The 13,545-nt window shown below is 27.8% G+C and overlaps 2 protein-coding genes across 2 annotated transcripts; one reads left to right on the top strand and one right to left on the bottom strand.

Annotated features, from left to right (window-relative positions):
* Nucleotides 1-197: 197 nt before the first annotated feature.
* On the top strand, nt 198-9,066 carry LOC122710730 (phosphatidylinositol 4-kinase beta). The gene is made up of 12 exons (XM_043928811.1): nt 198-766; nt 2,332-2,575; nt 3,072-3,988; nt 4,203-4,320; nt 4,398-4,532; nt 4,613-4,776; nt 4,892-5,022; nt 5,115-5,345; nt 5,433-5,747; nt 5,827-6,203; nt 6,285-6,757; nt 6,845-9,066. The coding sequence occupies exons 2-12, from the start codon at nt 2,394-2,396 to the stop codon at nt 7,030-7,032; spliced, it is 3,231 nt and encodes a 1,076-aa protein (XP_043784746.1). The 5' UTR covers nt 198-766; nt 2,332-2,393; the 3' UTR covers nt 7,033-9,066.
* Nucleotides 9,067-9,068: 2 nt separating this feature from the next.
* Nucleotides 9,069-11,135, bottom strand: LOC122710791 (protein ST7 homolog). Its single transcript, XM_043928949.1, has 2 exons — nt 10,413-11,135; nt 9,069-10,345 (listed from the first exon to the last, which is right to left on the bottom strand). The coding sequence occupies exons 1-2, from the start codon at nt 10,834-10,836 to the stop codon at nt 9,222-9,224; spliced, it is 1,548 nt and encodes a 515-aa protein (XP_043784884.1). The 5' UTR covers nt 10,837-11,135; the 3' UTR covers nt 9,069-9,221.
* Nucleotides 11,136-13,545: the final 2,410 nt, after the last annotated feature.

Here is a 13,545-nt window from a genome sequence, read left to right as displayed (position 1 = left end):
AACAAATTAATTTAATAAAATTTTTGAAGAAATATTAATATTAAAATCATTAAGTTCAATTAGAACATAATAATTTTAGATCAAATTAAATTTTGAATATATCATTATTAATTTATAATCAAATTTTTTTACATTTGTTATTAAGTACATGGTTCTCTTGTAACATAAGACGTTACTGTTTAATAGCTGTTCGAACTTTATGTTTCTTCTGTTGGCAGTAATGTGCAGAGTAGTATTCAGTGCGTCGTGCGAAAAGTAGTCGAGCTTGGCGAGGTCGCCTTTTGCGTTGGCACGGAGATTCGGTTCGTGCATGTTTTTAGTTACAATTTCGAATCGAAAAAACCGCGTACATTTTTATCTGTATGCTCGTTATAATTCGGTGGAATAAGAACGAAAGTGATGAAGTGTAATTCTGTACTTGAACATATAGGGCGTAGCCAGGCATTGTGCAAAATCGGCTGAAAACGAATGACGATAAGGCGGTGCGTGACAGTCTGAGTCTGCCATTGGAAAGGATATCTTGTTGTCTTTTTCGCACCTAGTGGTATTTTGTGTACTCGCGGGGTTCGCTGCATCATCATCATCCTTTCTCTCTCTCTCTCTCTCTCTCTCTCTCTCTCTCTCTCTCTCTCCTACCTTTTTCTCTACTAGCTTCTTGTACCGTATATTGTTCAATCGTACTCGTATACGTGCTAACAGACAAAATTGAAGACGTCCACGCATGGTGCAGATTCAATTGCAACAGAATTCCGAATTTAAGTACAAAGTAAGTTATATTGACATTCTCTATTTATTTTTCGTTTCGATATTTTCAATATAAAGAAGATTTATTATATTTGATTGATTGAATCGGATAGAAGTACAAATAAAAATATAATATTTATGGGGTGTGAATTCATTGACTGTCAGTGAACAAATAATGTTTAGTTTCTATACTTCTGGCACACCCATCGCTGCGTTACTGCGTTGGCCAGCGTGTGAATATGAACCAAACGGAAGGACGAGTCCCTGAGTAAAAGAGGGAGAGTAAAAAGCCGGCATACCGCAACTTAGACTTCGTTCCATTTTCCTCCTTATTGAATTATTTCTCTCCCAGAGATTTCACTCCATTGCTCTGTTGATTAATCTTGCGGGAAAGGAACACGGTTTTATATGATTTCAATTATGATAATGCAAAATTCTCGCATAGAAAATGATTTTTAAATTTATCCTCTTTTTATTTCTTTTTTTTATTAAAAAAAATATTTTCGTTTCTTCAAAATCAGAAAAAAAAGAAAAAAAATATATAATAAAAAAATTCATAGAAATAATATATACATGAAAATGTGTCGTGGAGTAGAAAACAAAATTCTGACATACGCTTTGTTCTAACTGGTATTCGACTTTCTCGTACCTAGCACGAGTTTCACGCTCCTGTCACGGTGCCGCCTTGCGTGGTTAATCATTGTTGTGCATTTCTAAAAGATGATTCTTCTTTTTTTTTTTAAGAAATTTCAAATTTATTTTTTTTTTATGAAATCATCGGAAATATATGTTTATCATTCGAATTTCGCCATAAGATATAATTAGATTGTTTCGATAATTTATAAGTATGATTTGAATAAATTTGATTTAAACTTTTAAATTTTGATTTATAACTGAGATAATAAATAAGTCGCGATTTTTTAAATATCAAGATAAATACATTATATATATATATATATATATATATATATATATATATATGCATTTGAGTTATACAATTTTATCATTATGATTAAAGTTTTAACAGATAATTAAATATAAAATACAATCGTAAGATAATTATAAATTGGTACGATTGATATTTTATGGAAGCATTTATGTTTTTTTATTTATTTTTTTTTCCTTTATTGCTTGTTTATTTTATATATATATATAATAAGTTCTTTCATTATTATGTATATGTATATAAGTATTTATGTACATGATATTTGATACATTATTCATTATTCATCCATTTAAAGCTCTAAGATATGAATTTCTTTATCATAATTCGTATGATATTGATGGATATTGTAAAATTCAATTTTAAATTCGTCTTAACAATATGATCTTATAATCACACATCTATACGAGAATGTTTTGCATATTAACATGATTTTGATTTATTATCATTAAATAATACAACTAAAAAATAATATGTAATTTTTGATCATGATTTATTTGCAAATCAAAAAAAATTTATGCTTTATTTAAATTATGCATAAGTTATAATATAGTATTATATAGTTTTAATATAATATTTAATATATACATTTTCTTTTCAACAATTCGCTTGAACAATTAGATCGTATCATTTTTTTGTCGTAGGTGGATGATCAACATGAGCAGCAGATGACTGTTAGCCGAGCTGATGCTCGTTCAATTTTAATATGAGTGAAGTAGTGGCTGTAACACCTAGTGGTGGATCAACACGCCAGGAAAGCGTGGTACACATCAAAAGACATAAATTAACAAACTGTAATGTTCCTCTCGTACACGGACGTTCAAATCCACCGATTAACAGCCGTAATAGGCTGACCACGCATCAACGAAATCACAGTTTGGATTTTAGGTATGTAAATGAAGCTATCGTGTAAATGCTTCCGGAGAATATTTATAGTTAGTGATAATATGATTTTTTAGATTCTATCTGCAATATAGTTCATTCTCGAATTATTTATAAAAATGTTTGAAATGTATATATATATATATATATATATATATATATATAGGAAAATAAAAAATAAAGCAAATCTAAATTTCGAATTATTAATCTCTTAAAAAAAATAGAATTATGATATATAATATCAATAAGATAAATATTAATTAAAATTAGAGAAATTAATTTTTATATAAATAAATAATTTATTTTAAAAAAAATTTTCACATTAATGTTAAATTTTGCATTTGAATTATTTTTATAACATCTTATATATTGTACTTTGTGTTATGATGTGACGAATGCAAAAAGCAATTTATATCGCTATAAATTTTAATCGGTTTAAGTTATAAAATTAGATCGGCCGATAGTTATTCAAAATTTATTTCTTGGTATTGCGTGTTTGCAGATCAATGGGTATTTTGTTACCGCCAGTCCCACAGGCAAGCGCGACCACGCTGACGCACCATCACAGAAATCGAAGTCTTGATTCCGCACTTCAACGTATTCCGGAAGTGGATGTGACACCAAGTCCAGAATGCGAGACGACACCTGCTCCGGTAACTAAAGTGGTCGTAGTACCGGCGTGCAAAGCGCGCAGCCGGGAACGCGAAGATCTTGCCAGTCTCGGGTCCGACGACTCGGGTATACTTTGCGGTTCCGATAGCGGTTCTAGCGACGCAACAAACGTTGCCACTAGAGAATCGAGCGTTGATCATCTGCATAGCCGCGAAAGTCTCGACTCCTCGTTATCCCAACCAGGTGACATGGATAGCGTGGATACAGTGGATGGCGAAGAAACTAGTGTTTTGGATTCAGTGACGGTGTCGGTGCAAGTGTCACCTGTGGAACTGGTACACTTGAGTGAACCTTCGTCGAAAAAGGGTGGTGATAGTAGTGAGCCACATAAACACGAAAACAGTGGTAATCACGATTCGCAAGAAACGTGCTCCAATAACGTCTGTACAGTCAACGAATTCGAGAGCCATGAGTATACGCAGGACGAACAACGATGCACCGATGTGGGCGTAACAGTTGGTACGCGAGATTTCCAAAATTCCATGGAAGTCTTGCCAGTGAACGATAAACAGAGTGAACTGGCCGGCGCGGCTATGACTTTGTGTTGCGGGACTGCAGTGCAATCCGAAACTAATGAGGCAGCTGTAAAAAAGCAAACTGGTGTTGTTTGCCGAAGGCAAGAGACGGTACAACCAAAACCATCTGAAGGATGTTTGCTTAGATTGTTTGAAAGCCAGATTTTTGATATGTCTATGGCAATTTCTTATCTTTTTAATTCTAAAGAGCCTGGCGTTCAAAGCTATCTTGGTAAGCATTTATATTAGTTTTATATATATATATATATTTAATATAATTTTAAATATGATTTACATTTATTAATCATTTTGAAGTATTAAGTTATTCAATATTAAGTTAGATTTGCTCTAAATAAATATCTCATAAATAAAATGTATATAATATTAAAAAATATTTTGAAAGTAGTTTCAAAAATGCATTATAAAGTGCATGTAAAATTTTCTAGGAAACAAGATGTTTAGTTTCCCAGATAATGATGTGGACTTTTATTTACCACAACTAGTTGTGATGTATATACAACTTCATGATGTTACAGAAGTTCTTTACCCATATCTTGTTCATAGGTAAGTAAGAAAAAGGTAAAGGTACTTGAATAAAATAAATTTTATAAATAATTAAAATATAATTATTTGTTCATAAGGTGTAGGCAGTCGGCTGATTTTTCATTAAAATGTGCCTGGCTATTAGATGCATATAGTTCAGATGCTCATTTGCCATCAAAAAAAAAGTCTCATGGGACCAAATTAAAAAATCTTATTCTCTCAGATGAACTCAGGTAAAAAACATATATAACTTGGAGAAAAAACATTATAAACAAATTGTTTTTATATTTCTTTTTTTTTATGCAAACATTAGGCCAAAAGGAAATGAGAATAAAAAACGTGTAACTGGATTACAAACTCCCGCACCGCTATCATTAACTCCGATGCAAAATATTACATCTCCTAATAAAAAGACACACCAAAGATCTCAATCTGATGCCAGTGGATTATTTCAAACTCTACGTCGTAGCCATTCCGGTGAATTATGCAAAATTGATTTGTTATTTTATTATAAAATAATAAGAGTAGAAATTTATATATGTATTCGCACATATACAAATTATAATTATCATCTTTTACAATTTATTTTAAGGTACAATAAATAAAGTAAGTCTTGGGGACCTGAGCTCTGGTCGAGCATTTGATAATGGTTGTACCTGTTTTTATTCCTGCCAAGGTGTGGTAAATGATTTACGAGGACAAAAAACCGACTGCTTTTGCAATGTAATTTAACAATTTTATTTAAATATGTAAATTTTATTATCTTATTCATTTCATTATCTTATGTTAATTTATACACAATTTCATATTTATAGGCGCCACGTCTTGCTCCAGAACTTGAATTTATACAAGCATTAATATCAATTGGTAAATTACTTGGAACTATTCCAACAAAAGAAAGTAAAACTGTTCAATTAATAGCGGAACTTAATACTCTCAATTTGAATCTCCCTGCAAGGGTGTGGCTTCCTTTGCACAGTTCAATACCACATCATATCGTACGAGTGCCACCACAATATGCTGCTGTCCTTAATAGCAAGGATAAGGTGAAAAATATAAAACATCTAATAATTTGTTATAACAAAAATAATTTCTTTTCGAGAATATATATTAATATATCTTAACACATGTAGGCACCATACATAATTTATGTTGAAGTGTTAGAAGTAGAAGATATTTATACGTCACCTGTACCGACAAAAATAGTGGGATGTTCATTGAGGCATACTAAATCTGAAGAAAATTTAACTGGAGGTGAACAATCTAATGTAATGGGTTCATCAAACATATCCGCTTCAGAAACGCAACAGAATATGCTGCCGATTAGACAAACTCCAATTAAAAATATTTCTCCATATTCGGTTAGAAATACAGAAGTCGCATTTAATTTTCCCGATGATGATCCTAGTGATTGTTGGAGTCAAGAAGATGATGAAATCACACAACAGGTATTTGTTTATATGATGATTTCTTTTATTTCTTTTTTAGTTTTGAAAATATAAATTATTAATTTTTTTTTCTATGCAGTATTTACAATTACGTAAGCCAAAAGATAGAGATACAATATCTCAATTAAGTCAAGAATCATCAGATAGTAAAGAACCAATATTTGTACCTGGTGATATAAAGAGGCGATTAAGTGAAATGGCTGCTGCACCTAGTGCAACGTTTAATCATGATCCAGAAGATCCATCAGCAGCTGTTCTCAAGGAACCATGGGAATTAAAACAACGTCGTATAAGGTCATCCAGTCCATATGGTCATTTGGCATCTTGGAGACTTCTTGCTGTTATTGTAAAATGTGGTGATGATCTTCGACAAGAACTTCTTGCTTCACAATTACTTTCAATGTTACAAAAAATATGGCAAGATGAACATGTACCTCTCTGGGTGCGGCCATATAAGTATGAAACATTTCATTATTATATATGTTTTAATATTTTATTATAAATATAATTTATTAAATATGAAATATTATTTTACAGAATTTTATGCTTATCGAATGATAGTGGGTTAATAGAGCCAATTTTAAATACTGTATCACTTCATCAAGTAAAAAAACAGTGCCAATTAACGCTTTATCAATATTTTGAAAGAGAATTTGGCCCATCTATATCAGAAGCATTTATTATTGCGCAAAGAAACTTTATTCAAAGTTGTGCGGCTTATTGTCTTGTCTGTTATCTTATTCAAGTTAAAGATCGTCATAACGGAAATATTTTACTTCATAGTGATGGTCATTTAATACACATAGATTTTGGATTTATTCTTTCAACTTCGCCAAGAAACTTAGGATTTGAGACTAGTCCCTTTAAATTAACTCCAGAATTTGTGGAGGTAATGGGTGGAAGTCAATCTAAACAATTTCAAGAATTCAAAACTTTAATTCTCCAAGGATTAATTGCAGCACGGAAACATATGGAAAAAATTGTCAATTTAGTGGAAATAATGTTATCAGGTAAAAATTTCCTAATTCCTATTATGAAAATTTTATATTAACTTTTAAAAATTTATTTAAAAATTGTTATCTTTTACTGTTATATAGGATCACAACTTCCGTGTTTCCGTAGTGGTGGAGCAGCAACAGTTCAAGGGTTGAAAAATAGATTCCATCTTACATTAACAGAAGATCAATTACGTCGACATGTGGAAGATTTAGTTGAAGCTAGTATTCATTCATGGTCTACTAAATTATATGACCGGTATCAATATTTCGCAAATGGCACCCTTTAATAATAATATCAATTTCTATCTATATGGCGAAGATAATGATTTTTATAAGAAAGTGAAAAAACTTAAGTTGATAATATGGTACTTCTTCCAGAATTTCTAAACTTTATAGCATTCCGTATGCACAAATTATCTTTGAATCTGATTATTTGATCACATACAAGTATGATCGATACATAGGAAATGCTAAAAAATAGATTTATTCCAAGTAGTATAAGCTGATTTCAGTAGATTAATTTTATTTGTTCCTGAATTATTCCTTAGTTTCTTAAAATATTATAACAATTATCTTTCAAAACTTGTACAAATATCATATTTGTTAATAAGTAAGAATGATTTGTGAAAAACATTGTTTATAAAAATTTTATGCTTCTTATTTGTAAAAAATGATAAATGAAACAGGGAATAATTTATGAAATTTTAATTGTTACATTAAGTAATATTAAATATATGTAATTGATTTTATTTTATATGCTAAAATGACTATGTATGCCTTATTTGGCATTTACAAGTTAATTATCGTCGGTGCAGATTTTGTGACATTGACTGAATGTTGGACTGCTAGATCGTTATAGCCTATAACAGCGTAATTTGTTAAAGGTGCCTTATTTGTAGAAAATGACGGAACGATCAAATCTGAACACAGTGAAGTGACTACGTGTGTTGATCTACTAACAAAACTGATCTATTAAAAAAGGACAATCTATAATTTGTACATAAATACATTGCGTAAACTTCTGTCGAATTTCTTTCATAATTAATTTTTGCAATAAGTAATCCCACCATAATGATGTGAAGAAATAATATGGTGTTTAAGATTCATACGAATCTTTGAATAAAAGAAGCGTGTATACAAGCCCAGATATTAGCAGGAGATGAATACTCAAAATATTTCCTACTTTATAAAATACTATTACTATAAATACATTTAATTGTAATGATATGCTAAGAATAACTACATAGTGAAATTTAAGGATCACATTTGAAAGTTTTTACATGTTCTTATTACACACATACATTGATAGTGACAATGCGAAATACTTAGTTGTGTGAAGATAGTTATTTAATAGTATTTCTGCGTTACATATGTTCATTTAAGTAAGTAAATTATAAAGTAAAGAAATATTGTACATATATAAAGTAACAGATTTTATCACTTATCAGTTAAAATTAATTGAGAATGAATGTTTGAAGTAAAATCAAAGTCATAGCGAGCCAGCCCATGTATGAAATTTGGGCTCTCTGACTTCCAAGTGTCTTAACTCTCTTTTTTCTGTCATAACCGTCTCACGATAGGAAGGCGGATCAGAGATTAAGAATAATTGATATTGCATAATGCTCAATATATTTTGCATTTGAATATTGTTAATATCATTACGCTAATTTTTGTTAAGTATTTAGTTTCTGCTATTTCCTAATTATGAAAGTTATAAAAAATTTTTCTTGATTTCATAGAATAAATAATAAATTCTACAGTTTTTATATAATTGAAAATATTGATATCTCTGATTTGCCTTATTTTTTCGCTATCAATTATGAGCTACTGATAATATCAATTATTAAATAAATATGAAATCTAATCAAATATATTGTTGATTGATATACCCAAATACATATTTTAGATTAAGTAAAAAATTTTAAATAATATATATGAAAATAAGATCGAAGAAATACAAATTGATTCAAAGATATTCAAACTTTTATTAATTGTACATTACTACACACTGTTTTTAGCTATCAACGTTAACTAAATAATTAATTCTATAAATACATAGATATTAAAAGATATCAGTCATAAGAAATTCGGGAAGTACAATGGATGTACTTAATTGATGTATGACAATGAAAGCATAAGTATCATAAATATCACAATGAGTTAAGATTACTAGACTGCGGATGTTTATGCTGGTATAATATATCAAAATATACATATACATATATGCAAAATACAGGGTGAGAGATGCGATTAAAATTATAACAAAGTAATAATATATATATATACAGTTAAATATGCATTGAATATGCAAAAAATATGCATATAAAATGCAAAATAAATATATTTTTTAAATCCTCTAATAAAACAACAAATTTTTGTTTATTCTATTTGTTATCCTATTATTCTATTTATTTCTTATAAAGATATACGTTTATATAAACATTTGCAGTCTAATAATCAGAGATTTTAGATTGTTTTATATTCTAGAAAGCTGTTGTAATAAATTAGAAGGTAAAATTGCTTCTAATTTGTCTAAAATGTAATAAAATGGATGAGAAAACCAGGCAAGCATCGATCGTGCAACTACACCCATAGTATCAGGATATTGATGCGTTAAGAGAGCTAAGAGTGCTGTAAAGGAGCATAAACCCGCTGTAAACAAAATAAAAAACGGTAACTCCTTTTTAGGGTAAACACTAACATCGTGAAATGATGGTAGCAATTCACGATCTGCACATTCTGTGCAAGTTGGATATGGATAAAACAAATGTCCTCGTTCTAAAGGATAAGGCAACATTCTAAAAGTACCTTCCCATGTACAATGTAATAAATTAAGAGCACCCTCCATTTGCTTCCAATGAGCAAGATGAAAAAATGCATATGCAATTGCTTCTGAATCTCCTCTTTTTAATACATGTTCTGGGGGTAAAATTAATGGTTTCATTTCTAATAAATATTTAGGTACATGAGGATTAAATTCAACTGCCCTATGAATAGCTTCAACTGCAATCATTTCTGGAGTAGTTAAACCTCTTTTGCTAGCAATATCTGTTGAAAATTTATCAGCAACTACTCGCGCTTTTAATAATGCAGCTGTATAACAAATAGTTGCAGATTTTGGTAAACTAATATCATCATATTTTGCTAATACTGCTTGAACATCTGCATATGCTTGCATTTCTAATAAAGCTTCAATTAAATTTTCATGAATGTTTAGCACATTCATAATTGGTGGAACTTCCTTTGTCAAATCTCTAAACATTTTTACTGCTTCTTTTAATTTTCCCAATTTTCTTGCACACATAGCTAATCTTCGTTTAACATATATTAATACATTTGTATCTCTTCTATGTATTGCCTCTGCAATGGCTCCTTGATGTTGAGTACTTTGAGATTTTCTATAATTATTTTCTGCTACTTTTAAGGCTTGTTTTAAAATTTTTTCTGCTTCTACAATAGTGGTAGCTTCTTCTTCGGCAAGTAAAATATATGCAGGTGCACAATCAGGATTACGTTCAAGAGCACTATGTGCAGCTTTTATTCGAACTACTGGATTACGTTCTCTCCATGCAGTTTGCATGATTTCATATTCAGCTTTACCTATTAAAAGTAAACTATTAATATTTAATTTTTCAAAACTTCTTAATATTTTTTATATAAGATTTACCTGTGTCACCTTCACAGGTAAAAAATGTTTGGTGATCTTGAGCAGATAAGTTCATATCATAATATGTTAATGGCTCTTTATTTGTAGCCCAATAAAATCTTTGATATTCTGCCCCTCTAAATAAATTTATTGGATTCCGCCAAACTTTACATTCTGGAACATTTTGTTGATTTGAATTTGAACCATTTAAACTTGAATTATTTCCATCTGATCCACTGTCACCTCCACCAATCCATGGTGAAATATGATTTAAAGATACTTGTTCAATAAAAGATGTACCATATTTTCTAAAATACCACCATTCAAAAATTAGAATTAATCCAGAAATTAAGGATGACGTTCCAGTGAGTGCAACATAAAATTTTGGGGTTAAGGTGCTCAAAAACATTGTTGAATCCCACATGCTTGTGAATAATAGGGCCATTTATAATATAACACCAAATATATTATTTTTGGATTGTTCCTAATTGCACTATTATAATACTGCTGTATGAACAATTTTAATTAATAAACATTGTATCACCGTTAACTTTTTAACTACATTCTTTTTACTATATTCATATATTACCACAAATTACAGAAAATATTATTTCCTTTATTTTATTTTAATTAATAAGATTAAAAGAAAATAATCTTAACGTTTACACATGTTTTTTCTAAATTTAAATATATTTTCATTGTAACGTTAAATGTAGTTTAGCATTTATTTTGCCTGAAGTTGCTGAAAACAGAATCCTATATTGCAACGAGATTCTTCGAGATTTCCAGCGCTTATTATATGTTGCGATTCTTTCTCAAAATTCTTTAAATTTTATATTTTTTGAAAACGAATAAATAAAATACAAGCAATATTTTATTAAACTAAATAATTTATTATTATTTTATTTTTACTCGATAAGTTATCGAATAATAATAAAGCTATCGAATAATAATTTATTAAAATGAACATTAAAAAATATATGTTACATATATATATATATATATTATTTGAATGTTCATTATTGTATATATATATATACAAATATATAATATTTTATATACTATAATAGATGAGAGATAATTGTGCAGAATAGATAGAATGCAAAACAAATCTATTATTTTATCTATATATGAGACTTTGTGCTCATATTGTGAGCGCAAAAAATTAGAATATTTGTTATGCCCTTTAAAACGGTAGTAATTATATTTAATTCAATCACAAAAATTAATTAACTTAACAAAGATTTTAGAAATAATTTTTTTTTAAATATTTTTTTATATTTATTACATTATATATATTAATTGCATTTATAGATCTTTTGATTAATATGAATAGGAGATGGATGTACGCATTAAATTATTCATGAATTAAAAATTTCTCATATTTTTTATTATAACACAATGAAAACAATATCGAATTATCAAATTTTTTTTATGAAAATGGATTTAAATACAGAATTATTAAGATGAAATTTATTTATATGTATTATTAAAATGCAATTGTAAATGTTAATGCAATATAAATAAAATATCGACGATGTCATAAAAAAAAATGATAAAATTAATCAGTTATCGAAGCTGTCTCTTAAGTATATAAATTTTGCAAAATAAATATAGCAAAGAAAAAAAATAATGAGAGAAGGATAGAGATAGTTTAAAAATTATGACATCAGCGCCATCTCCTGAATGGTGCAAATGAAACATATAAAGAAAGGATAACAAATAAAAAGAAAAAGACAGAGATAAGATAGGAATTGACAGGTAACGTTATCTCTTTAAGTAAAATATTTCTTCAAAAGTAAGATAAGATAGAGTAAGAATTCAAAGTGAACGCCATCTGTTGAGCTTCAAATTTTTTCTGTAAGTAATCTTTTCTGAAAATAATCAAGAGATGGCGCTATTAGTCCATTCCTACGTTATCTCGGTCCTTCTCTTTTTTTTTTACTATCTTTTCTTTATATGTTTCATTTGCGTCACTCAGGAGATGGCGCTGATGTCATAATTTTTAGACTATCTCTATCCTTCTCTTATTATTTTTTTCCTTGTCTATTTACTTAGCACGACACAAACGTACGCGTAAACATACAGGATATCAATTGAACGCTTTTATCATTTCTATTTCAAAATTACAATATGTTTAAATCTTTAATGCCAAAAATTTAGATATTTTCAAATGATATATAATATATACCTTTAAGATGACTATGCCAATGTAATTGATCAATAATTCTATTTATATAATTTTTTTATTTTTATTGTTAATTTACGTCTAACAATTTACTGCTATTTAATATGATTTATCATTTTAAAATATAATTCTTTGATTTATATATTAAAATTTTTTATCTATCATTACATTCATTTTGAAGATATTAGTTAAATACATTATTATTAAGAAATAAATTATAAATATAATTATAATATTATAAAATAATTTGAAATAGATAATAATAATTTGGAATTGATATTAATAATTAATATTACAATTATTAAATATAATAATATTAATATTATTTATAGAATTATATAGAAAAAATTAATAATAAATAATAAAATTATTTATAGAATTAATATTATATAATTTAAAATTTTAATTTTTATTAAAAATTGTTATAATTCAAGTTTTATAATTCGATTTCTTTCTTGCATGTATATTTAAAAATCTCTTATATCAAAAAACATATAATAATATATTGATATTTTTATACTTAATCTATGTTTGCGTAGCAATTTTTTATTCATTTATAATACTAATGAAATTGATTTGTAAATATGAAAATATTACAATTAATAATTTCAATTTATAAATTTTTATCTTATTTAATTAATTTATTTAATGCATAATAGCAATCAATGTATTTTAATTTATTTAAAATCTATTCTATAATTCTTTGCGCTATTTATTTTGTGGTACCATCTATTTAAAAAAAAATTTAATTATATGATAGTTTAATTGATTAAGTGAAAATTTATATTTACTAGATGGTATTAGGATATATAAATTTTGATATAAAATTATAATTCGAATAATTAATGTAACATATTTTCAATTATATTATATATTAAATATATTATAAAAATATTCATATACTTGGAATATTATTTGATAGTTATTTAAACAATAGAAACTTAACTAAAATTAATTCAATATAAT

This window comes from Apis laboriosa, unplaced genomic scaffold (assembly GCF_014066325.1).
Source record: "Apis laboriosa isolate Shangri-la unplaced genomic scaffold, ASM1406632v1 scaffold104_cov149, whole genome shotgun sequence".
NCBI lineage: Eukaryota > Metazoa > Arthropoda > Insecta > Hymenoptera > Apidae > Apis > Apis laboriosa.
The sequence above is the reverse complement of the archived record's forward strand: the minus strand, read 5'-3'. Positions and strand labels throughout refer to the sequence as shown.